The 23,794-nt window shown below is 43.7% G+C and overlaps 1 protein-coding gene across 7 annotated transcripts in view; it reads left to right on the top strand.

Annotated features, from left to right (window-relative positions):
* Positions 1 to 23,794, top strand: part of PTPRQ (protein tyrosine phosphatase receptor type Q) — a 294,193-nt gene that overhangs the window by 12,322 nt on the left and 258,077 nt on the right. For 6 of the 7 annotated variants that reach the window (XM_033952702.1, XM_033952703.1, XM_033952707.1 and 3 more), the window contains 3 exons: positions 11,143 to 11,332; positions 15,141 to 15,425; positions 20,927 to 21,211. In XM_033952702.1, the coding sequence (XP_033808593.1) occupies positions 11,143 to 11,332; positions 15,141 to 15,425; positions 20,927 to 21,211 (760 nt within the window). The remainder of the gene's footprint in view (positions 1 to 11,142; positions 11,333 to 15,140; positions 15,426 to 20,926; positions 21,212 to 23,794) is intronic. The other variant, XM_033952701.1, reaches the window with a different exon arrangement.

Genomic DNA, 23,794 nt, shown 5'->3' with positions numbered 1-23,794 from the left:
TGCAGGGCAACAAGCACCCCCGACCTATCATCGTCAAGATTCTACGTTTTCAACATACTCGGCAGATTCTGACCGCGGCCAAGGGGAAAGCTTCCATGCTGCTTCAGGGCAGCAAGATCATCATAGTCCCCGACCTGGAGCCAGCTACTGCCGCGAAAATGAAGGCCTTCTTAGCCCTGCGCCAGGAGCTTAAGGACCTCGGCGCACAATATGGCTTGTTTTACCCGGCGAGATTCTGGGTCACCTACCACAACAAGACCGACTCTTACTCTGATCCGGATCTCCTCCGCTACTGGATTCACCAGACCAAAATGGGCTGATGTGCCAATGCCTGCCTAGCGAGACTTTTCCTCTGATGGTTCCTGCCGAGTCAGCCCTCTCACAGCATGAACTTTGCTCATTACCGCTTTTCAGTTTTACTTCCTTTGATACTGTACCATTATTGTCATCTCTGGGACTCTAAATAGCACTTCTTCTTATTGCTCCAATATGCCCCTTTATAATAATTTGCCTTTTTTCTGTTCTGTTGCTCCCCCGATTCCACTCCTATACTTTTACCTTCCTGAATTGTTCTGTCCCCTCTCCCCTTGTTTGTCTTTGCTTTGGTTCCTAAATACTGCCGCCTTGTCCTGACTGTTTTCTGTATTTTTCCTTCACCCTTTGAGCATATCTCTCAGTGATTCACTGCCTCCCGATCTGTTCCCCTATCAACTAGGTCCTCAATTTACTTATGTTATCTTAGCTTACACTTGCTTTGGCTTCCCTCTCCTATTTTTACATCTTTTTCTGTACTTCGAGGAATTAGTACGATATTTACCTTGTTTTCTTTCCTCCCTTTTACTACTCTGTTCCCTTGACTCTCTCAGTTTCTCTCTGGTTTTTCTTATTTTCTTTCTTCATTTCTCCTTTATGTACTTGTGCTTTTCCTGCCCTACTGTATTTTATGTCATAGGGCCTCTGCTCTTTTCTTTTTCAGCCTTGATTCCTTGTTACCTCTTTCTACCCTCCTGATATGAAATGTCTGGCTCGCCTCCATTTTACCCTGACTCTAATTGTTTATTACCTTATTAACTTCTCTATCAATTTTTACTTATGTATTAGGATCCGATCTATTTCCTTTTACTTATTTTGCTATTCTTAGGCCATTATACTTGAAATTCATATTATTAATTATGACCCTATGTTTGTATGCTATGATATGTATGATTCACCTCTACTTTACCCTGACTCTATTGGTTTCCTGATTTATCAATTTTTGTATCGTCTTTTACTTATGTATTACGACCTGATATATCAACTTCTGATTATCCTTTTGTCTCTAGGTCTTTTACAATTGGGTTATGTATTCTTAAATTTTTCTCCACTCCCATATGCACATATTATTTATTTGTTTCTCTCTTTATTTATTAATTCATATGTACTCCTCTGGCTCATATTGCTATGAAATGTGTTCTGAAATTCCTGATCTGCTTATTTATTTCTATATATGAATATGTTTTTTCTTTTGCACTTTTCTGCTGTACATTACTGTTCTCTTGAGGGGTTAGCTCTTATCTAATGAATTTCTGTCCCGGTCCCTGTCAATTTATTCTCTCTTCATCCGGATATGAGCACATTTTAGGTTTTTCATGCATTGGGTTGTACTTGGTAGTTGTAACTTCTTCAGGGGCATTCTATGTTCTCTGCTGGTATTCCCAACACTCTACTACGTTGGATCTGTATTTACAGTTAGCTTTGCATATTGTGCACTGTTTTCATACTTTGCTGACTACTTATGCTTACCCAGTTCTCCATCCCTCAAAGCCCTGATGATTTATGATGTACCTTTTACTTATAGCCTCATGATATGTCTCTTCCTTTCAACCACTAGGCCCTGTACACTTCACATGTGATGTTGGCCACCTACTGCTTTACTTGTCATATTTTATAATGTCTTTGATGACACGACTATCTGGTATATATGACAACTTATGCACTAACCACTGTTTTGGGTACTTCCATCCAGTGGTCTGAGCATGGACCCTATCGCCTCAACACAGTTTGCGTTAGTCTTTTGTTGAGGTTCTGCCTTAGATCAATTGGATCAGCGCCATGCTTTCACCTACTTATATTGTACTTCTGATTGTTTTACTCATTTAGTTACTTGGAGGTGGATGTTTATGGCTTTGCTGCCTTATGTTTGACAACCTGGATTGCTCTCTTCTCTATCACTCTTCCTGGAGAGGGCTTTCTTTTCCTTTTCTCATACATAATTATACTCTCTCTTTTCCATTTCTCATAACCTCTGGCAGGGCGGGCATCTCTCCTTACGATCCATTTTATATTCGATTCTTCCTCTTCTATTATGATGTCCCTTAAATTTGCATCCTGGAATGTCAACGGTATTAATCAACCCCTTAAACGCAAGAAAATTATGGACTATCTGAGATTAAAAGATTATGATATTCTTCTATTACAGGAAACTCATCTCAACTCTAGAGATTGTTCTTTGCTTAAAGTGCCTGGATACCCACTTATTCTCTCCGGCTTTCCATAAGAAGAGGGGTGTCTCGATTTTACTCAAGACCTCCCTAAGGGCCCAAATTTTGCAACAATTTTCCGATTTGGAGGGCAGATGGCTTGCCGTCTCTATTAAACTAGTGGATATGATGTTTTCTGTTGTTAATATTTATGCTCCAAATATCGATATCCCATCTTTTATGTCTTCTCTGCGTGAAACCCTCTTGAATGTCTCTGAATATCCAATTTTGATTGGTGGTGACTTTATTCTTTCTCTTGACGTTCTCAAGGATAGACAATCTCTTTCTCCTTTCCATATCACTAAAATGTGGACAGAACTCTATCATGTTATCCAAGATATGGGTCTTTGTGACCCTTGGAGACTATTACACCCAGAAGAATGCTCCTTTTCCTTTCACTCCGCCCTCCATCGATCTTACTCCAGAATAGACTTCTTTCTCATATCCAAATCCCTGCTTCCTTCAGTTCGTGCCTCCCAAATTTACCCTATCATCCTATCGGATCATGCACCCATTGGTCTACACATTGAACTGCAGAATGTATGCCCTCGACATATTTGGCGGCTAAATACCTCCCTTCTGTCGGATACCATCTTTCAAGACAAAATTAGAAATTTTATTATCTGAATTTTTTTGTAATGTTTCATCTACTTCCTCTTTCACTACTGTCTGGGAAGCCTTTAAGGCGAGCCTTAGGGGCGAGATTATTAGCTTTCTTGCATGGAAAAGGAAATCCGACTCCTCTAAATTGGAGTCGTTGGAACAAGAAATCTCTTCACTGGAAAAGCAACAGGTTGCAGCTAACTTTGCTCACTTCTCTCCTACTTTGATCGACAAGAAGGTTGAATATAATCTATTATCCCGCATGAAAGCACAAAAAGACTTTCTGATCTCCAGATCTGGAACTTATGTCTCTGCCAATAAATCGGGTCGCTTCCTAGCTCGATATTTGGCTAACCGTAAACATCGTTCTAGAGTTGCGGCCATACTCAAAGAGGATGGTACGCTCGCTACTGATGACGCCTCTATTTCTCAACTTTTTACGACTTTCTACGAGAATCTCTACTTATCCTCTACTGCTTCCTCGTCACTGTCGGACGCCCACTTTCTTCAGGATATTTCTCATCCTTCCTTGTCATCTTCTCAGGCTTCCGGCCTTGGCGCTCCCATCACTGAAGAAGAGATTCTGGAAGCCATCAAATCCTTATCCTCTCACAAATCGCCAGGCCCTGAGGGCTATCCAATAGAATTCTATAAAACTTTTTCTGAAGATATCGTGCCCTTACTTAAGCAACTTTTCGATTATCTCTTTTCCTATCCTGATGTTCAGGGATGCTTTACAGAAGCCCATATTATAGTACTGCCCAAAGCCAGGAGAGATGAGACCAAAGTGGCCAACTATAGACCGATTTCACTTCTTAACACTGAAGCAAAATTCTGGTGAAAATACTGGCCTCTAGACTGGATAAAATTCTAGGTCTTCTCATTCATCTGGGTCAAGTGGGATTTATGAGACATCGCTTCATTGGAGATAATGCACGCACTTTTAATGCTGTACTGGATATTGCACACTCATCTTCTGCTCCTATGGTAGCGATCTCTTTAGATGCCGAAAAGGCCTTTGATATGGTAGAATGGAATCACTTGTTTAATGCTCTTCGATGGTTCGGGTGTGGTTCTGAATTTGTGAAATGGGTCAGTTTGCTATACAACCAACCTTTCTCCAGATTGCGAATTAACAACTCCCTTTCTGATCCCGTTCATCTTCATAGAGGTACCCGTCAGGGTTGCCCTCTATCCCCTCTCCTCTTTAATTTGGCCCTTGAACCTCTCCTACTGGCTATCCGCCAGCACTCAGGCCTTATGGGAATCCCTGTTGGATCACACCAGATCAAAACATTGGCTTATGCTGATGATTTGCTCATATTCCTCTCTGAATCAGCTTCCTCTATCCCCATTCTTCTCCAACTGGTCTCCGACTTCTCTCTTTGTTCGGGCTACCGCATAAACTGGGATAAATCCGAAATTATGCCTCTTAATGACTTCACTTCTATTTCCGACTGCGGCCCCATATCTTTCTGTTGGGCTTGTTCTTCCCTGAAATATCTTGGTACCCTTTTTCACCAAGACACCGCTACTATGATGTCTCTTAATCTCTCTGCTATCGCCTCCAAAGTGGAGGTTCTGTTGAAGAGATGGTTCCCCCCTATCTCTTTCTTGGTGGGGGCGTCTTGAAGCAATTAAAATGACTATCTCCCCAATTGTTAATTATTATCTATCCATGCTACCTGAGCTGGCTCTGAGGGCCTTCTATAAATCCATTGAGAGTAAATTTTCTGATTATCTTTGGTGTAAAAAAAACCCTCGCATCGCCCTGTCAATTCTCAAATCTTCTAAGGAGGATGGGGGAGTGGGCTTTCCCAATTTTTTTCTTTATCATATCGCTGCTTTGCTTAGATATAGCTCCATATGGATTCAGGATCCGGTCCCCGATGTACACCATGCTGCTTGGTACTCCATTGAACAACATATAGTGAGTCCTATTCCACTCTTTTGCCTTCCATATCTCTCTATGAACTTACTACAATCCAAATCTGTCACTATCTGTGCCACTCTCCACGCGATCCAACATTTTGATCATATTTCTCAAACCAATAGATGGCATACGACTTCCTCTCCTCTTTGGTATAACTCCTCTCTCCTAATTGATAACTGCCCTATCCATTGGCGTGGTTGGATGGATAAGGGCATTTGGATGTTACATCAGGTCTTAGATAATGGGGAACTCCTGTCCTTTTCGCAGATTATGGATAAATTCACACTTCCTCCCTCGGAATGTTTCCGATGGCTTCAACTCTCTCATTGCTTGAGAAAATGCTCTCCTTCTATTTTCTCCTATTCTTCCTTATCGGCTTTCTTAACGTCTTCTCACCTGGGATTAGTTTTGGGTCATTCTACGTCCCTCTTTTACAAAGAACTAAGATCCTCCTTTTATCCCCGCTCCAAGAAATCTACTGACATTTGGTCTGCTTATACGACATGGCAGGGGTCAGACCAAGATTGGGAGCATTATTTTAGTAAAATCGTCCGTCCCACTGCTTCCGCCAGTATCTCTCAATCTTTATACTTTTTAACCTACAAGGTCTTCTGGACCCCTAATAAAATGTTTCGGGCTGGCCTGAGAGATTCTAATCTGTGCTGGCACTGCTTATCGGAGCTAGGCGATCTGCATCACATGATGTTTGCCTGCCCTATTCTTAGCTCATTCTGGACACAGATCTGGCGAATCATCTCACGTATCCTCCCTATTATCTCGGAATTCTCATTTGACATTCTTCTTTTTCGAGCTCTGGCCGTCCCAGATCCTCTGACTCCTAAACAGCAATCTCTCCTTAACATTCTACTTGCCATAACGATACAAATGATTCTTCATAATTGGAAATCGGCCAACTTGCTCAATACTACTTTCTGGTGGAATACAGTTCTCATGATACACTCATATGAAACCAAAGCGGCAGAATTTTCCAATAGATTAGGACTCGTTTCTCAAATTTGGGAACCTATAAAATATTTTCCCCCTAACTGTTGACATTCCAACTTGGTATGTTACTCCTATAAACCGCCCTGCTGTCTTTTTAGACACGCTAATTTCTGTAGGAAATTGATGCCCGCCCTGCTCGTACTTGGTTTTGACTCCTTCTTAGCTTGCGGAACCCGTTACTTTTATTATCTTTCTTTTCTTCTTTCTTCCCTCTCCAGGATGCCATTCAATATTAGTTTGGACTGTCATGTACATTTTGTATGGTTCAATATATTGTACATCTTTTGAGTGTCATCTTGTACGGTTGGATGGTCCTCTTCCGCCCTTCATTTTGTATGTTTTACTGTTCCTTTTATTGTTTCTCTTTGTTCCATTTAAAACCTAATAAACATATTTGAAATCTACTACTCCGCAGCCGCTGGCAGCTGCCAGTGTGGCCTGCAGCCACCGCCAGCCGCTGGTACGGCCTGCAGCCGCCGCCAGCCACCAGTGCAGCCGCTGCCAGCCGCAGCGGCCTGCAGCGGCCGACATCCCCTCGGGGGGATTCTCGCACATGCGCACTCCTACCTGCAGTGCCCTATAGCGCACGGAAAATAGGAGCACACAGGTGGGAGTGCGCATATGCGCTTAGGGCTTTATTATATTAGATATGGTCTATTCTTTTGACAATCAGCCTTTTTTTCTTTCCGAGACTGCTCCGATAACTGATGAGTAGTACAATAGGTGGCATCATGGGACTGTTCCTAAGCCTTCTATTTCTAGGGTTACCAGATTTTACTTTGAAAATTAATTTCCCAAAATTTAGTCTTATTTTTTATGGTTTTTATTTGTTAATTATTGTAAACCGAGTCGAGCTTTCTTAGAATGATGACTCGGTATATAAAGCCAAGCCTTAGATTAGATTACATTAGAACCCATGGCCCCGCCCCATTCCTCCCAAGTCACGCCCCATTCCACCCCAGCTTCAACCCCACCCCCAACCCTACCCCCCTCAACCTGTTCTCGTGCTTGGATCCACATTGGGAGAGCAAGTGCGCATGACAAAGTGCCGGGTTTTGAAAAGCAGTCCGGACACCCAGACATGTCCTCTAAAAAGAGGACACGTCTGGGTAAATCCAGAAGTCTGGCAACCCTATTCAATTTCCCTATCCTTTAGCTCCACCTTTACCCTGTTGAATTAGCATTCCTTTGTCCCTCACATCTCTCTCTTTCCTGCTCTGACTTTGCTTCCTCTTCTGTTGATTTCCGTTGTACATTCCCAGAATTAGCACCTACTTAAAGACCATAAGAATAGCCTTACTGGGTCAGCCCAATGGTCCATCAAGCCCTGTAGCCCATTCTCACGGTGGCCAATCCAGGTCACTAGTACCTGGCCAAAACCCAAGAAGTAACAACGTTCCATTCAGAACCCTAAAGAATAGCAAAATTCTGGAATCCCAAAGAGTAACAAAAGATTCTAGAACCCCAAAGAGTATCAAGATTCCATGCAGAATCTCAAAGAAGAGCAAAATTCCAGAACCCCAAGGAATAGCAACATTCCAGAACCCCAAGGAGTAGCAACATTCCAGAATCCCAAAGAGTAACAAAAGATTGTAGAACCCCCAAAGAGTATCAAAATTCCAGGCAGAATCTCAAAGAAGAGCAAGATTCTAGAACCCCAAGGAGTAGCAACATTCCAGAACCCCAAAGAGTAACAAAAGATTCTAGAACCCCAAAGAATATCAAGATTCCATGCAGAATCTCAAAGAATAGCAAGATTCTGGAACCACAAATAGCAGCAACATTCCATGCTACCGATTCAGGGCAAGCAGTGGCTTCCCCCCATGTCTCTCAATAACAGACTATGGACTTTTCCTCCAGGAAATTGTCCAAACCTTTCTTAAAACCAGCTACACTATCCGTTCTTACCATAATCTCTGACAAAGCGTTCCAGTGCATAACTATTCTCTGAGTGAAAAAATATGTCCTCCTAATGGTTTTAAAAGTATTTCCCTGTAACTTTATCCAGTGCCCCCTAGTCTGCTGATAGATCTGTTTTGTCTGTTTGTCCGCCACACAGGACTCTTCTACTCCTACAGATAGTCTGTAGATGTCCTCTGCTCCTTCCAATTCACTAGGACCCCGACCTGGTTACAGCGTTCTGTACAGCGCAGGAGAACACCACGGGAATACCACAAAAACCCCCAACAACTTCCTAACAGTGGCATAGTGAGGATAAATGGCACCCAGGGTAGAAGCACCCCTCCCCTGCCCTATTCTCCACCCCCACTCCTTCCCAACCCCCGCTGCCGTGTGTGCACCCTTTCCCTTCCCCCATACCTTTTTAATTTTCCAAGCGCGAGCAACATTACGAACATACTGCCCACATCATGTCGGCTATCCCTCTGATGTCGGATCCTAGGCACAGGGCCCGTAAGTGACGTCAGAGAGAGGCAACACTGACGCGGGCATCAAGTTCGGAGTGCTGCTCGTCCAGGGAAAATTAAAGAGGTACGAGGGAAAGGAACAGGCATACATGCACGTCAGAGGGGGTCGGGGAGGAGTTGGCCAGGGGGAAGAGAGGAGGATGGGTTCCGGTGCCCTTACCAAGACCACGCCAGGGGCTGACAACCCCTCCCCCTACCTCCTCCCTTACTACGCCACTGCTTCCTAATATTCAGCACTAATGGCATGCAAATCATATGTGGTAAGAGCAGTTAATGTAGCTGGTTTTAAAAAAGGTATGGAAAGTTCCTGGAGGAAAAGTCCATAAACTTCTGTTGAGACAGGCATGGGAGAAGCCACTGCTTGCCCTGGATCGGTGGCATGGAATGCTGCTACTATTTGGGTTTTTGCCAGGTGCTTGTGACTTGGATTGGCCTCCGTGAAGACGGGATACTGAGCTAGATGGACCATTGGTCTGACCCAGTAGGGCTATTCTTATGTTCTTATGTGAGTCAGGTATAGGACAGTCAAGCCATTGTGACATCACTACTGAGATTGGCTCTTAGGCATTGGTGGAATGAGGTATTATGACATCACAATTTCAGCTCTGGAATGTTGCTACTCTTTGGGTTTCTGCCAGGTACTTGTGACTTGGATTGGCCTCAGTGAAGATGGAATAGTTGGACCATTGGTCTGACATAGCAAGGCTATTCTTATGTTCTTAACATTGGGAAGCTATTTTTCAGAACCTACCTTGCTCATGTGCAGAAGGAATCAGAATTTTGTTCTTCTCATTTTCTCCACTCAGTTTGTTGAGTCATCCTACCCCCACCCACGGTTTTGACTTGTCGCCTCCATGTTCCTTTTCTTTTGAATGCATGCTCTAGTCCTTCTCAGTCTGGGGGAGGGTGCATTCAGCGATGTGGTGGCTGTTCACAAGAGGCGATGCTTTGCAAGTACATGTATCCAATGACTCGTCACATGAAACGTCTCCAGAGCAAAGCATCGCCTCTTGTGAACAGCACTCGGTTTCTCAGTACCCCTGATGCAGGCATTTTCTCATGCCGAAACACAGTACTGTGTTCGGCTAGGCCTGTTCATTTTTGAATACTAATAAACAGCTACACCCTATTTTGTCAGCTGAGGTTGGGTCCATTGGCTTTGATGTGCGAGTGGAAGGCCCGTTGACCAGTCCCACTCCTTTTCCTAGGTTTTGCTCCCGAGGGCCTGTCTCTTGCTGGACTCTGTGTGGTTCATTGGAAAGAGATCATAAGCATGTTTCAGAAGAGGGAGTTCAAGCTGACTACAGCAAAACGGCAAAAATAATTAAAATTCTGCTCTTTAAGCTTTGCTTATACAAGAGAAGAGTTAATTGTCACTTAGATGCAAGTGGACCAGCTGTTGAATAATATCTATTCCAGGAATGTCTTCTTTTGTGGGAGTCTGGTTAGTTGAATTAGCTGGACAAAATACTTCCTTGTGGGGGTGGCAGCTTGTGAGATTAGTGAAGGAGAATATTTTAGACCTATTGGGTGCAAGAGATGGTGACGTTAGGACTTGACAATAATGATAACATGATCAAATATGACTTAATAACTGGAGGGAAGACATTAAGGAAATCTACTGTACTAGCATTTTGAAAGAGAGATTATGATAAACTGAATAAAGAAACTAAGAGGAGTAGAAAACGCTTAAAAACATACAGAACACAGTGGAGATGTTCAATGATGTTGGGGTGCAATTTTATTTCACAAGTGAGAAAAGTCTGTGCAATGGCTCGACACGCACGTGTTTTGGCCAATATGGCCTGCCTCAGGAGCCTTCTTCCTAATGTAATATCCCTTGTATGACATAGCGTATAATTGATGGAAAACTCTGCAGAATACTATGAGTGCTTTTTAGATGATCCTTATGGACCTCTGCACACACAAAAACGAGTGTATGGACCTCTGCATATGAGTGTGTGCAGAGGTCCATAAGGATCATCTAAAAAGCACCCAGCGCTTATACCTAGACAGAACGTCACTTCCCATATTTCATATTACAAAACACCGATTATCCTGCTGTCGTATATACATAAGCACACGATTCCATTCCTGTGGGCCGATGCATGAAAACGCGCTTGTTTGTGTAATGTTCAATCCTAATGGGGTAAAATGATCCCTAAGTGTGACTTGCCTCAGTCGCTTCCGCCATTTTGGAGTGGTTCATAATGCTTAGTTCTTTATATGGCCATCTTAAACCAGCAAATTCTTAAAGAAAGTAACCCTAAAATCCATCGCCATTAACAAAACATAAGAATTGCCGCTGCTGGATCAGACCAGTGGTCCATCGTGCTAAGCAGTCCGCTCCTGCGGCGGCCCTTAGATCAAAAAACAGTGCCCTAATTGAGTCTAGCCTCATCTGTGTACGTTTCGGTTCAGCAGGAACTTGTCTAACTTTGTCTTGAATCCCTGGAGGGTGTTTTCCCTTATAACAGCCTCCAGAAGAGCATTCCAGATTTCTACCACTCTTTGGGTAAAGATGAAGAACTTAAAAGAACATTATATATTATGTAACCTTCAACTATCAAACATACGAAAGACAATGTTCCTCGTAATTTCATTGTATTGAGTTTAAGTAGGTTGGTTATTAATGTACATTTTTTTTTGGAATCAGGAAGAAGGTGGGCTGCTCTGGACAGATGGATCGTTTTTTGACTTGGAAAAAACCGACGTAGCGCCTTCATCAGTGTTACCAGGAAATGACACGGACTGCTACACCTTGCGACAAAATGCTATGGGTCCAAATTTTATCTTCACTGGTTTTTACTGCTTTCTGCAACTCCCGTCTCTCTGTGAATATGAACGTAATTCTCCTATTTTCAGAGTTTTTACAAGCTTCGCCAGCTGCTTCTCACGTGACAAATAACGGAGCCTTATTTACTTGGCTGAATTTGCTAATAATGGGGTCCTTCTATTAAGGTGCGCTAACCGATTTAGCGCATGTTAAAGATTAGTGCGCTAAATGCTAAGGCGCCCATAGAATATAATGGATTCCTTAGCATTTACTACGCGCTAAATTGGTTAATGCACCTTAATAAAATGACCCCTATGTGATCGTTTGTTATATTTATTTGTACAGATTTGATATTGCGCCATTCAGATGTCATCATTGCAGGGTCCAATTAAGAAACATAAACAGATACTAAAACCATGACGTGACCTCGGCTTGACTTAGGCACCTACCATCTAATTCATTTTTAAAAATCATTTTTAATGTTTTTTATTTTTTTGTAACAACATTTTATTGAAATTTTTCAAAAACAAAAATATGCAAATAATACAGTAATACAATACAATAAGCTGCAAACTCTCACATGAAATATAATGGAATCATTTGAGATTGACATTTAAATCCTTACAAAACTCGTCTCGAAGAGCCCAAATCTTACCCCCTCTTTTACAGAGGTGCGCTATGTTTTTAGCGCGCGATAAATATTGCACGCTAAACATGCACTAAACGCTAACACTTGCATGTTATCCTATGGGACACATTAGCCTTAGTGAAACTACTGATATTATTTTGTTTGAATGCTATTATTTCTTCATATTTCCTGATGATGCAAAGGCGATTCCACCATTCATGAAAGTTAAGTTTAGAGTTATCCTTCCAGTGACATATAATATGATGAATAGCTAATGCAATCGTAAAATCAAAAAATGTGTTGAATGATGATGGTAATGAGATATCTGGGTTTGAGGAACGCAGTACGATGGGCATATGACATAGGCAACTTATTATTCATATGTATTATAGAGAGATTTCTGGACCAAATATTCGACCAGTAAATTTGTAGGTTAGGACACGTATAAAGGAGGTGCAAGAGAGTCCCAGGCAGCTGGCAGTAAGACCAACATAAGTCCGAAGATGATTGTAACGCCCTTGCAATTTTGGTCGGGGTCCAATAAGCTCTATGCAAGATCAAGCTTCAAGTTTAGAACATTCAGGAAGTAGTGTTTTATTTAACAAAATTTGGAATCCATTGGCATTATTTGCGAATGTAAATTAATAGATAATATATTGCCTTCTGAGTTTTTTCATTACACATCTGGGTTGGGATGGGCGGGAGGGTTGGGTAGTGATAGATACTGATTAATATAGATATTGAATCTTCTTATTAAGATGTTTAATATTGTTAATATCAATAATTGATGGAAGGGGACGGTTATAGTTATGATTCTATACTTTCTGCTTGTAATAGTGTTTTCTTATAATATTTTTATGTTGTCAATTTACTGTATTACACTATTGTAATTTAATAAAATAATACAAATTATTTTTTAAAAAAATTTGATAAAACACTAGTCATAAATTCTAAGCGTTTAACAGTATAATATTTTAAATAGGGTCCAGTTAACAAACTCTTAATGACGTAACTTTACTTACATGGAACAATAAGATGGTGGGGAGAAACACAATTTAAAAGAAAGAGAGAACAATTAAGGATAATAACATAGGGAAAGATAAAATAAGTAGATTGACAAATGGATGCTGACATAGTGGGTCTTGCTGAAAATGCCCAAAATGACTTCCAATCCATTTCCCCAGGATTTGCATTCAGATCTGCTGACCAAATATCATCAAAGGAGACTTCCTTCTCTCCCTCAATTTCTCTTAGAAAGCTTTGACGCTTTTTTCTTTTCTAACATTAGAGATCCTGTAAACTTAATTGTTTTTTTGTTGTTTTTTTTTTTTAAATGGTGCTTTGAATTAATAGCGCCGATTGAGCCAATTAAGAAAATTAAAGTCGGGCACCGACCCTAGGCGCCTAACTTCAGGCGACGTTTGTAGAACCTGACCCTTCCTGCCCACGTATATGCCCCTCGCATTTATGCATTAAAAGCAGCTCCACGCTGACATTACAAAATAGAACTGAATGCAAAGTTCACACTTACCTGGGAAATTGTACCTACACGTATAAGTTCTAGCATTTTATAATTTGCACACGCATGTGCATTCTGTAACGGGCCCTGCTACAGAATGAGGTGTTGTTTTCCAATCCCTTAACTTCTCTCAACTTGTACTTCACTAATCTTTTGTAAACCGCATAGAACTTAACGGTATTGCGGTATATAAACTGTTATTATTATTATTATATACCTACTATATTATCCCCTCATATTAACCCTGCCCCTTCCCAATTGCATTCTGACAAACACCATTGTTTCACTCCATTTTGCACAGCTAACAAGAAAGTTGGGCTCGCAGACTAGCTAGGCCCTTACTTAATTTATTCAATTTTTTAGCCCCTCCTCCCAAAGGAGCTGAGAACAGGTTACACATCAGGTACTCAAGCATTTCCCCTATCTGTCCTGGCAGTCTCACAGTCGATCTAAAGTACCTGGGGCAGGGGAGGATTAAGCGACTTGCCCAGGGTCACAAGGAGCAACGTGGGACTTGAACCTACAGCCTCAGGGTGCTGAGACTGTAACTCTAACCACTAACCCGCCCTCTTTTACTGAGGTGCGCTCACCGATTAGCGCATCCGTTGAAAATCAGGGGTGGGAAATTTCATGACGACACCAGAAAATATTTCTTCACCGAAAGGGTGGTTGACCGCTGGAATAATCTTCCACAACAGGTAATTGAGGCCAGCAGCGTGCCAGATTTTAAGAAAAGATGGGATTGGCATGTGGGATCTCTTCATGGAGGTAGTTAGGGGGTGGGCCATTAGTGTGGGCAGACTAGATGGGCCGTGGCCCTTTTCTGCCGTCATTTTTTATGTTTCTATGTTTCTATTGAATTAGCGTGTGCTAAACACTAACACGTGCATGTTAGTCTATAGACATAAGAACATAAGAATGTAAGATTTGCCGCTGCTGGGTGAGACCAGTGGTCCATTGTGCCCAGCAGTCCGCTCCCGTGGCGGCTCTTAGGTCAAATACCAGCGCCCTAACCAAGACTAGCTTTACCTGCGTATGTTCTGGTTCGGCAGGAACTTGTCTAACTTTGTCTTGAATCCCCGTTAGCATTTAGCGTGCGCTAATTGGTTAATAAAAGAGGAGGTAAGTCGCACGCTCCTTGTCCAGCGCAGAGCAATTATTCAGATCCAGTGGTGTAGTAAGGAGTGGGGGGGCGGTCCGCCCCGGGTGCCATTTTGGTAGGGGCGCGGCACCTGGTCCTCCTCTCCACCCCCACCTGGTACTTCCCTGGCCCCCTTCTCTCGTGTGCATGCACCAGTTCCCTTCCCCCGTATCTTTGTAACGTTCCTGGGGTGAGCAGCAACCCCCAACCTGCTGTCGTGTCTGGGTTGGCTCTTCCTCTGACGTCACTTCCTGGACCCTCGTCTAGGAAGTGACATCAGAGGGAGAGCCCATGCAGGCGTGACAGCGGGTTGGGGATTGCTGCTCGCGCCAGGAACATCACTGAGGTATGGGGGAAGGGAAGCGGCGCTTGAGTGCACGGCAGTGGGGGGGGGGGAAGGGGGCGCCACTGCTGCCCCCATGGCTACGCCACTGTTTGGATCCACCAATATTACATAACATTATATTACATTAGTGATTTTTATTCCGCCATTACCTTGCGGTTCGACATGATAAATAACTTTGTTTTAGAATTGTAATCTTTGTCAATTTGTTCTTATCGACTTGAAAGTGTTAAATATTTCTTTCCAGTTCCTATTGTGCCAGACGACTTCACCTTTAATCTGGAAGATGTAAGAGAAACTGAAGCTACATTTGCTTGGAGTGATTTGCAAGGCTGGCTTAAGCCAGGGTGTCAAGTTGTTATTAAATACTCTTCATCCCACTCAGAGGAATATATCGAGAGTTTGCCTCCAGGCTCCAGAAGGAAATCAATTGAGCAGCTCTCTCCTGGCCACTTGTACAGCTTTTGGTTGGCAATGAGGAGCCCAGGAGGGGCCCAGGTTAACCTCAGCCCTGTTCTTTGGGTAGAGACAAGTAAGTCAAAAAGCTTCCAGAAATACTGATTTTTTTTTTAAGTCATTAATGGCTATGCGTTCTTTCTCTGATGCGGTTTTTAGAATACCTTTTATTTATATTTTGTTAAGGTTTGCTAGAGTTTCTAAAACAACACTCAAAGCGTTGCGATCTGAGGGGGCAGATGGTGAATTTAGGAAACACCTAAAAACATACGTGCTCCTGAAGTACCTAATCCAGTACTTCAATACTCAAAAAGTGACTATCTGGGAGTTCAGATTCCACCATTTCATATGAAATTGGCTCTAAATAATTATTTTCTAGCTTTATATATATATTTAGTTTTGACTTATCTTAAGTCCTTCTTGGTTCCCCTTCCCGATGTGTTTCGTCTGTTTTTATCAAGGTCGGGGGAACTGCGAAGCAAAACCAACCATACATTAATCATCCATCATAAAGTCCCATACCTTTGTTCATTAAATTTATCTTTACATACCAAAGATAAAGGGTACACTTTTCCCATCTCTGGATTAGTTTAATACATTAGAGCAGGGGTGTCCAACTTGTGGCCCGAGGGCCGCATGCGGCCCCGTGAAGTATTTTGTGCGGTCCCGGTTGAGGGCGATGCGGTGTTTTTCTCTGCTGCCCCCGGGTGTTTACCGTCTTGCCGGCTCCCTCCTCTGTCTTGCTGCAACGTTTGCGCGTTTGTATGGCCCCAGAAACATTTTTTTCGGCCAATGCAGCCCAGGGAAGCAAAAAGGTTGGACACCCCTGCGTTAGAGAGTCATAAAACGTCCTGAAGTACCTAGGCAGCTGATCAGCACAATCTCTCCCATCACAATCTCCCATCTCAATCTCTCCCATAACAACTGATCTCTTAAACTGCTAGCCGCTAATCTCCAACTATGTAAGTCCCACTCAATTTGTAGCAGCTTTCTAATCATTGTAAACCGCATAGAACTTCACGGTCCTGCGGTATATAAACTGTTATTATTATTATCGCTTACAGGCTTCTCAGCAGCGCCCTATCCCCCGCGCTAGCTGATTTAGCGTGTGCTCATCGGTTTAGCGCGCGCGTCGACAATTAGTGCGCACTAAACACGTCCGTAGAATATAATGGGCGCGTTAGCATTTAGCGTGTGCTAAGTTGGTTAATGCGCCTTAGTAAAAGGACCCCTATGAGAGTACTAGGTCCTCCGCTATCTCTCTTTAAGAGTAACGCTGTGGAATAAGTTGACCGGATCATTAAGAGCTCATGTAGAATTTCAGAAGCATTTTAATAAATGCTTTTTTCCAGGATTGTGAATGTTTCTGCATTGATAACGCTGTCGAGTGGTGTAAAATATGGCTGATATGAAGGACCTGTTATTTGTATAATATGTGCTGTATGTTTCTTATTTTATATGATCGTCTTTTGTAAAACCGTCTAGTTATAGGCGGTTAAGAAATAAATAAGTAGGAGAGAGCACCAAATCACTCCCACAATGAAGTCAAGTTCAAGTTTTAAGTGTTTGATTTTTACGCAATGTCATATATTTCAATGAGTATAACATGTATCCGTTATATAAAAGAAAACAGGGTGGACAAAATAAAATAAGATAAGACAGTACATACATATCATTTTTGTTCTATTACAAACTGATATAAACTGGTACAAATGGAGGGACTTCAATTTATAAAAAGGGGAACATTTGAAGTAAGAACACAAAGGATGAGATCACTTGAGGAAAGGTATAAAATGAATAAGATGAAGATATTTTAATAATTTGTATAGATTTAGTTTTATTGAACAGACTATGTGATATTAGCCTCTTTATAGAAAAAAGATTTTAGGGAATGCTTAAATTTTATAATTTGATGACCTATTCGTTTAATGCATTAGGGTCAAGATATTGGGGATCCGGAAGGTTCGCCCCCCACATTTCGCCCCCAGCAATTCGCCCCTCACATTTCGCCCCCCACATTTCGCCCCCACACATTTCACCCCCACACATTTCGCCCCCCGGATGTTTCGCCCCCACACATTTCGCCCCCACACATTTCGCCCCCACATTTCGCCCCCACACATTTCGCCCCCGTCTCGGAGCGCAAATCCTTACCTCGGAGCGCAAATCAGTCCAGCTACTGTTGTGAGCGCGAGAGAAGCCAAGGGGGATCGAGGCTTGGCCAAAGCGAGACAGCGTCCCGCGAGAGCTGTGCGCGAACGAAGCCAAGGGGGGGAGGGAGTTGTGAGCGCGAGAGAAGCCAAGGGGGATCGAGGCTTGGCCAAAGCGAGACAGCGTCCCGCGAGAGCTGTGCGCAAGCGAAGCCAATGGGGGGGTAGGGAGTCGAAGCCTGGGGATGAAGGGGGATCGGGGCTTGGGCCAAAAGGGAACATGAGCTGTGCGCGAGCGAAGCCAAGGGGGGGTAGGGAGTCGAAGCCTGGGGATGAAGGGGGATCGGGGCTTGGGCCGAAAGGGAACATGAGCTGTGCGCGAGCGAAGCCAAGGGGGGGTAGGGAGTCGAAGCCTGGGGATGAAGGGGGATCGGGGCTTGGGCCGAAAGGGAACATGAGCTGTGCGCGAGCGAAGCCAAGGGGGGGTAGGGAGTCGAAGCCTGGGGATGAAGGGGGATCGGGCCCAAGGCCAGAGCGAGACAGCGGAAAGGGATGAAGGGGGATCGGGGCTTGGGCCGAAAGGGAACATGAGCTGTGCGCGAGCGAAGCCAAGGGGGGGTAGGGAGTCGAAGCCTGGGGATGAAGGGGGATCGGGGCTTGGGCCAGAGCGAGACAGCGTCCCACGAGCGTACGCCGCGCGCCTCCGACGAGCCGCAGGTCCGCCGAAAGGGAACATGAGCTTATCCCGCTGGAGCGCGCTGATAAGTGCAGCAAGGCGATTTTTGAAACAAATCACCATTTTAACATGATAAAATGAAGCAAAAAAAGTTAATTATGTATTTTGGTCCTCTCAAATTCAGAAAAATCCTGTTTTAGCCCAGCCTCTTGTTTCCAACAGTGGCCAATCCAGGTCATGCCCAATATATGCTCTCTGCAAATGGTGTGCACTCTTCACAGGGAGCGCATATTCTTCATGGTGCATAAAAGAAGCCAAAATGTATACAAATTTCAAGTTTATTTAGCTTTGATATACTGCGTTAATTACCAAAGAGGTTTACATTGTACAAAATTTAAAATATAAGTAAAAATGGGGTAGTAAAAAGACAGACTGCATGATATTAAAGACAAAACACGCTAAAAGGGGAAAATGGTTGGGACACATTGCATAAAAAGAAAGGGGCATGGGGAAAAGAAGAGGGAGAAATGGAATGTCTGATATGTGGCCATTGCCTGAGTCTCATGAGTAATTAAACCTAGGTATAGATCTTTAAAGAGAAAGGTTTTGAGGCTAGATTTGGAGTTGTTGCAGTTAGTTTCCTGCCTTGCTACAATCCCTCATGCCATGCTTGCCACACAATGTTTAACGTTCCATGTGTGCATGACACACATAGCACGGAGCTCTGGCCCAAGCCCCGATCCCCCTTCATCCCCAAACTTCGACTCCCTACCCCCCCTTGGCTTCTCTCGCGCTCACAACAGTAGCTGGACTGACCTACCCCCCCTTGGCTTCGCTCGCGCACAGCTCATGTTCCCTTTCGGCCCAAGCCCCGATCCCCCTTCATCCCCAGACTTCGACTCCCTACCCCCCCTTGGCTTCTCTTGCGCTCACAACAGTAGCTGGACTGACCTACCCCCCCTAGGCTTCGCTCGCGCACAGCTCTCGCGGGACGCTGTCTCGCTTTGGCCAGGTGCTCCTGCTTGGATAATCACTGGCGTGTATGGGGGGAGGGGAAAGTAGCCGTGTTCAGCACACACATCCCACCCTTCTCTAATACAGCTGTCTAATGCTGCAGTTGATTGCATCTCTCCAGAAGCCTCGATCCCCCTTGGCTTCTCTCGCGCTCACAACAGTAGCTGGACTGATTTGCGCTCCGAGGTAAGGATTTGCGCTCCGAGACGGGGGCGAAATGTGTGGGGGCGAAATGTGGGGGCGAAATGTGGGGGGGCGAAATGTGGGGGCGAAATGTGTGGGGGCGAAATGTGTGGGGGCGAAACATCCGGGGGGCGAAATGTGTGGGGGCGAAATGTGTGGGGGCGAAACATCCGGGGGGCGAAATGTGCGGGGGCGAAATGTGAGGGGCGAATTGCTGGGGGCGAAATGTGGGGGGCGAAACTTCCGTGAACCAAGATATTGTATTTAATTAATTATTCTATCTATATATTGAATGCATCTTTATAAAGGAAACCTTTTAAGGCGCGCTTAAATTTATCTAAGGATGGTTCGCCACGTAAATAAAGTGGCAAATTATTCCACTGCTGGGGAGCTAATATTGAAAAGATGGTTGCTCTTCTGGTCCAGTAAAAGTCCAGTAAAAATAGTAGTTAGTTTGTATTGCAGAAGAGACATTGGGCTAGATTCACTAACCTGACTTCCATGCCCAATCTGTGGCCGATCCCTGCAGGCCCGACCAATTCACAAAAGAAAAAGATAAAAATGAGGTCGATCGGAGGAACGCCCCCCTCGGACCACACGGATCGCTAGTGTGCAATCCTGACACATGCGCAGACCATCTTTAGATGGTCTGCGCATGCGTCTAAGAACCGCAACTTTTTTTTAAAAAAAACTTTTACTAGCCCAGCGAGCCCGTGGTTTTAACCCACTTTTAACTCGCGGGTGCGGGGAAGGGCAGGAGAGATTCGGGGCGAGAGCAGGGCGGCGAGTCAGGGCGGCAGGCAGGAGAGATTCGGGCCCAGAGCAGGGCGGCCAGTCGGGGCGGCAGGCAAGAGAGATGCGGGGCAGAGAGGGGCAGGAGATCGGGGCAGAGAGCAAAGCAGGGCGGCAGAAGGCAGGGCAGTCAGAAAGGACCTCAGCGACTGGTCCTCAGCAGCCACTTATTTAGGATCGGCCAGCCCAGGCGGTGTTGCTTTTTTATTTTAGTGAATCGCGCCCTTCCTGCTTTGCACGCCGATTCCCCTCATTTGCAAGCATGGATAGGGATCGGGATCAGTACACAGGTAAGTGAATCGGGTCGAAGTGAAATCGGGTCGCACAGGGCTCGCAAACCGATCGGTACACAATCGGTTTGCATAGTGAATCTAGTACATCGTTATAATCTACAGTAATTACATTTCCACATAGAAAATCCTTTTATGCATGTGGAATTGGCTTTCATAATTGCCCTTCTGATGGAAACAGCAATTATCCTACCTTAGGGGTCCTTGTCCTAAGGCACACTAGTTGATTTAGCGTGCACTAAATGCTATGGACACGTTAGCATTTAACGCGCCTTAATAAAAGAGTGGGATTAGCGTTGCGGGTTACAGTTCATTGTGTTCTATCGTATTGTTAAACCAAACCAAACTGTGGATTTAAGCATCACGGGGAATACTTGTGACCGTTTTGTGTTGCATCTTAATAACGGAAGTGACACTCTTGTGTATAATATGTGACCAAAACGTAAACCTACAGTTTCTTGGCTACTTTCAGGACCCTTTCAACCTCGCAATCTGCTAGCAAGAAATGTGTCCGCCACAGATATGTTTCTGCAATGGGACCTTCCACTGGACTCATCTAACGCATCCTTCTATGGCTATGTTTTAACAATCTCGGATGCTGATGAAAACAAATATGAAATAAGACTTGAAGAAGAAGGGAAAACATCAGCAATAATTAGAAATCTCAAACCATACCATCAATACTGGATCCATGTGCAAAGTGTGACAGTAAGGGGTTCTTTAAGTTGCAACAAGGATCCTATCTTAGTAATAACAGGTAATTCTCTCTCTTTTTCTCCAGTATAAATGGGATTTTTTTTTGTTGCAGTTCTTTAGAAGCTGATGTTTCAAGCTAGGCTGTGTCTTTTGTCAGAATTCAAATAAAGCAGTATATTTCTGCATCTCGATGGCCACAAATTTGGACTTGGAGGTTGAAATGTACAGCGTCAGCATCTATGAGTCAAACTTGGTTTTTCTTGTTGCATAGGATTTTTTGGACCCCAGTTTGTTTGCAAAAATTAGACAGTTCTAAATCTAGTAGATTCTGGCATCGTCATCTTAATATAGGGACTTTGGATCATCTGTTACTCTATTGTCCATTGATACTTAATTTTTGGAAGTCGATATGGGGCCAAATTAATGTTGTACTTGGGTCATCGATACCATTGACTTATGAGGCCATACTTTGTGGTAATCTATTACATGTTAAACCTTCTTTGGATCGCTATAAAGGCCGGATTTTCTTAATAAAGACGGGAATAGCTATCCAGATGATAACACGCAATTGGAAGAGTTATGATCGACTTAATTATACTTTCTGGTGGGCAAACTTATGTTCTAGTTACAAATATGAAAGCATGAACACTGAAATTTTAGGATATAGTAGTGTATTTAAAATGGTGTGGAGCCCCTTGGCATCATTTATTGAGTCACAATAGCTGTCATGTGCCTTTTCTTTTTATCTGACTTTCTTACACATCCAGGGTGGGAGGGAGGGAGGTGGGAAAAGCATTATTGTTTGCTTTATCTATTTTATTGAAATTATATATGTATTTCTACTTTTATTAGTTAAGGGGAGGAGGGGGGAGAAAATGATTGGTTTTTTAATTATTTGTATATTTAAAGTGCGTTTCTTGATTTGTTTATGTTTAAATTCATTGTATCGCACTGTTAATATTTGAGAATTAATAAAGATTTACGAAAAAAAAAAAAAAAAAAAGAATTCAAAAGGCTAAGGCATCCCTTTAAAACAGGGGTTCTCAACCCAGTTCTTGGAATACACCAAGGCAGTCAAGTTTTCAGGATATCCACAATGAATATACAGGAGAAAGAGTTCCACGGAATGGAGCTAGCTCAAACAAATATATCCCACGCATAGTGATTGTCATTCACACTAGGGGCTCCTTTTACAAATCCGCGCTAGAGGGGTTAACACGCGCGACTTTTCATCACGCGCTAACCCCCGCGCTGGCCAAAAACTACCGCCTGCTCAAGAGGATGCGGTAGCGGCTAGTGTGTCCGGCGGTTTAGCCCTAGGAGTTCACTAGAAAATCACTACTTGTGTGTAGAAACTTTCCAACCCCAAAACCCACATCACTCCTCATTCAAAATAATATTTTGAAAAAATAATTAAAAAAAAATACGATGTGCTTAGACCAGACCCGTGAACAAAATGCCACAGAGTAGGCAAAGGTTACCACGGGAAACTTGAGTTGGGGGGAGTCCTTGAGTTTGTGTGTTGCATGTTAAAAAAGGTGTTAATGTCTAGATGGAAAGGCAAGCTGTGAAGTGGAAGAACCGCCAGTTACACTATAAAGATAAGTACAAAGGCAGGGGTGCCCACACTTTTTGGGCTTGCGAGCTACTTTTTAAATGACCAAGTCAAAATGATCTACCAACAATAAAATTAAAAAAAAACACAAAGCACACTGTACGCATAGAAAATGTTAATCATCATTCCTATTCCAGGGTTTTTCAAAGAGGTCAAAGCAGATGACTCTAGGCACTATCACCTCAGTAACAACCATACAAAAATAGAGAAATATACCCCCCTCTCTTTTTACTAAACCACAATAGCAGTTTTTAGCGCAGGGAGCTGCGCTGAATGCCCAGCACTGCTCTCGACACTCATAGGCTCCCTGCACTAAAAACCTCTATTGCGGTTTAGTAAAAGGGGACCTTAGTGTAAAATATAGACAGCAGATATAAATTCAGACACATTTTGATCACTAAATTTAAAATAAAATCATTTTCCCTACCTTGTCTGGTGATTTCATGAGTCTCTGGTTGCACTTTCTTCTTCTGACTGTGCATCCAATCTTTCTTCCCTTCTTTTAGCCTGTATGCTTCCTCTCCTCCAGACCTCATACCCTCCCCCAACTTTTCCTTCCTCTCTCCCTGCCCTTTCTTTCTCTCTGCCTCCCTTTCATTTTTTTCTGTTTCTCTTCTTTCCTTCTGTCTCCCTGCCTGCCCTTTTTCTTTCTTTCTTTCTTTCTCCCTGCCCTCCCCCAAGCCACTGCCACTGCCATCGGGGACCAGGACCCAAACGCCACCAATAACAGGCCCCAAGCTCTCCCTGCTTCGGCCAACCAGCATTCCTCTCCCCGATGTCAATTCTGCCGTCGGGAAGAGGAAGGCTGATCAGCCCAAGATCGTGATCAACCTATTGGGGGAAATGCTGCCGGGTCCTGCCTTCGCGGAAACAGAAAGTAGGCAGGACCCGGCAGGAAGAAGAACAAATGCTTCACTAACCTGTCTCCCGCATTAGCCCGTAGCGAACGCTTGCTTCAGGGCTCTCAACATGTGCGTGCCGGCTTCCCTTCTCCCCTCCCCCCCCCAGACATAACTTCCGGTTTCAGAG

Source organism: Geotrypetes seraphini, chromosome 7, assembly GCF_902459505.1.
Source record: "Geotrypetes seraphini chromosome 7, aGeoSer1.1, whole genome shotgun sequence".
Classification (NCBI taxonomy): Eukaryota; Metazoa; Chordata; class Amphibia; order Gymnophiona; family Dermophiidae; genus Geotrypetes; species Geotrypetes seraphini.
The sequence above is the reverse complement of the archived record's forward strand: the minus strand, read 5'-3'. Positions and strand labels throughout refer to the sequence as shown.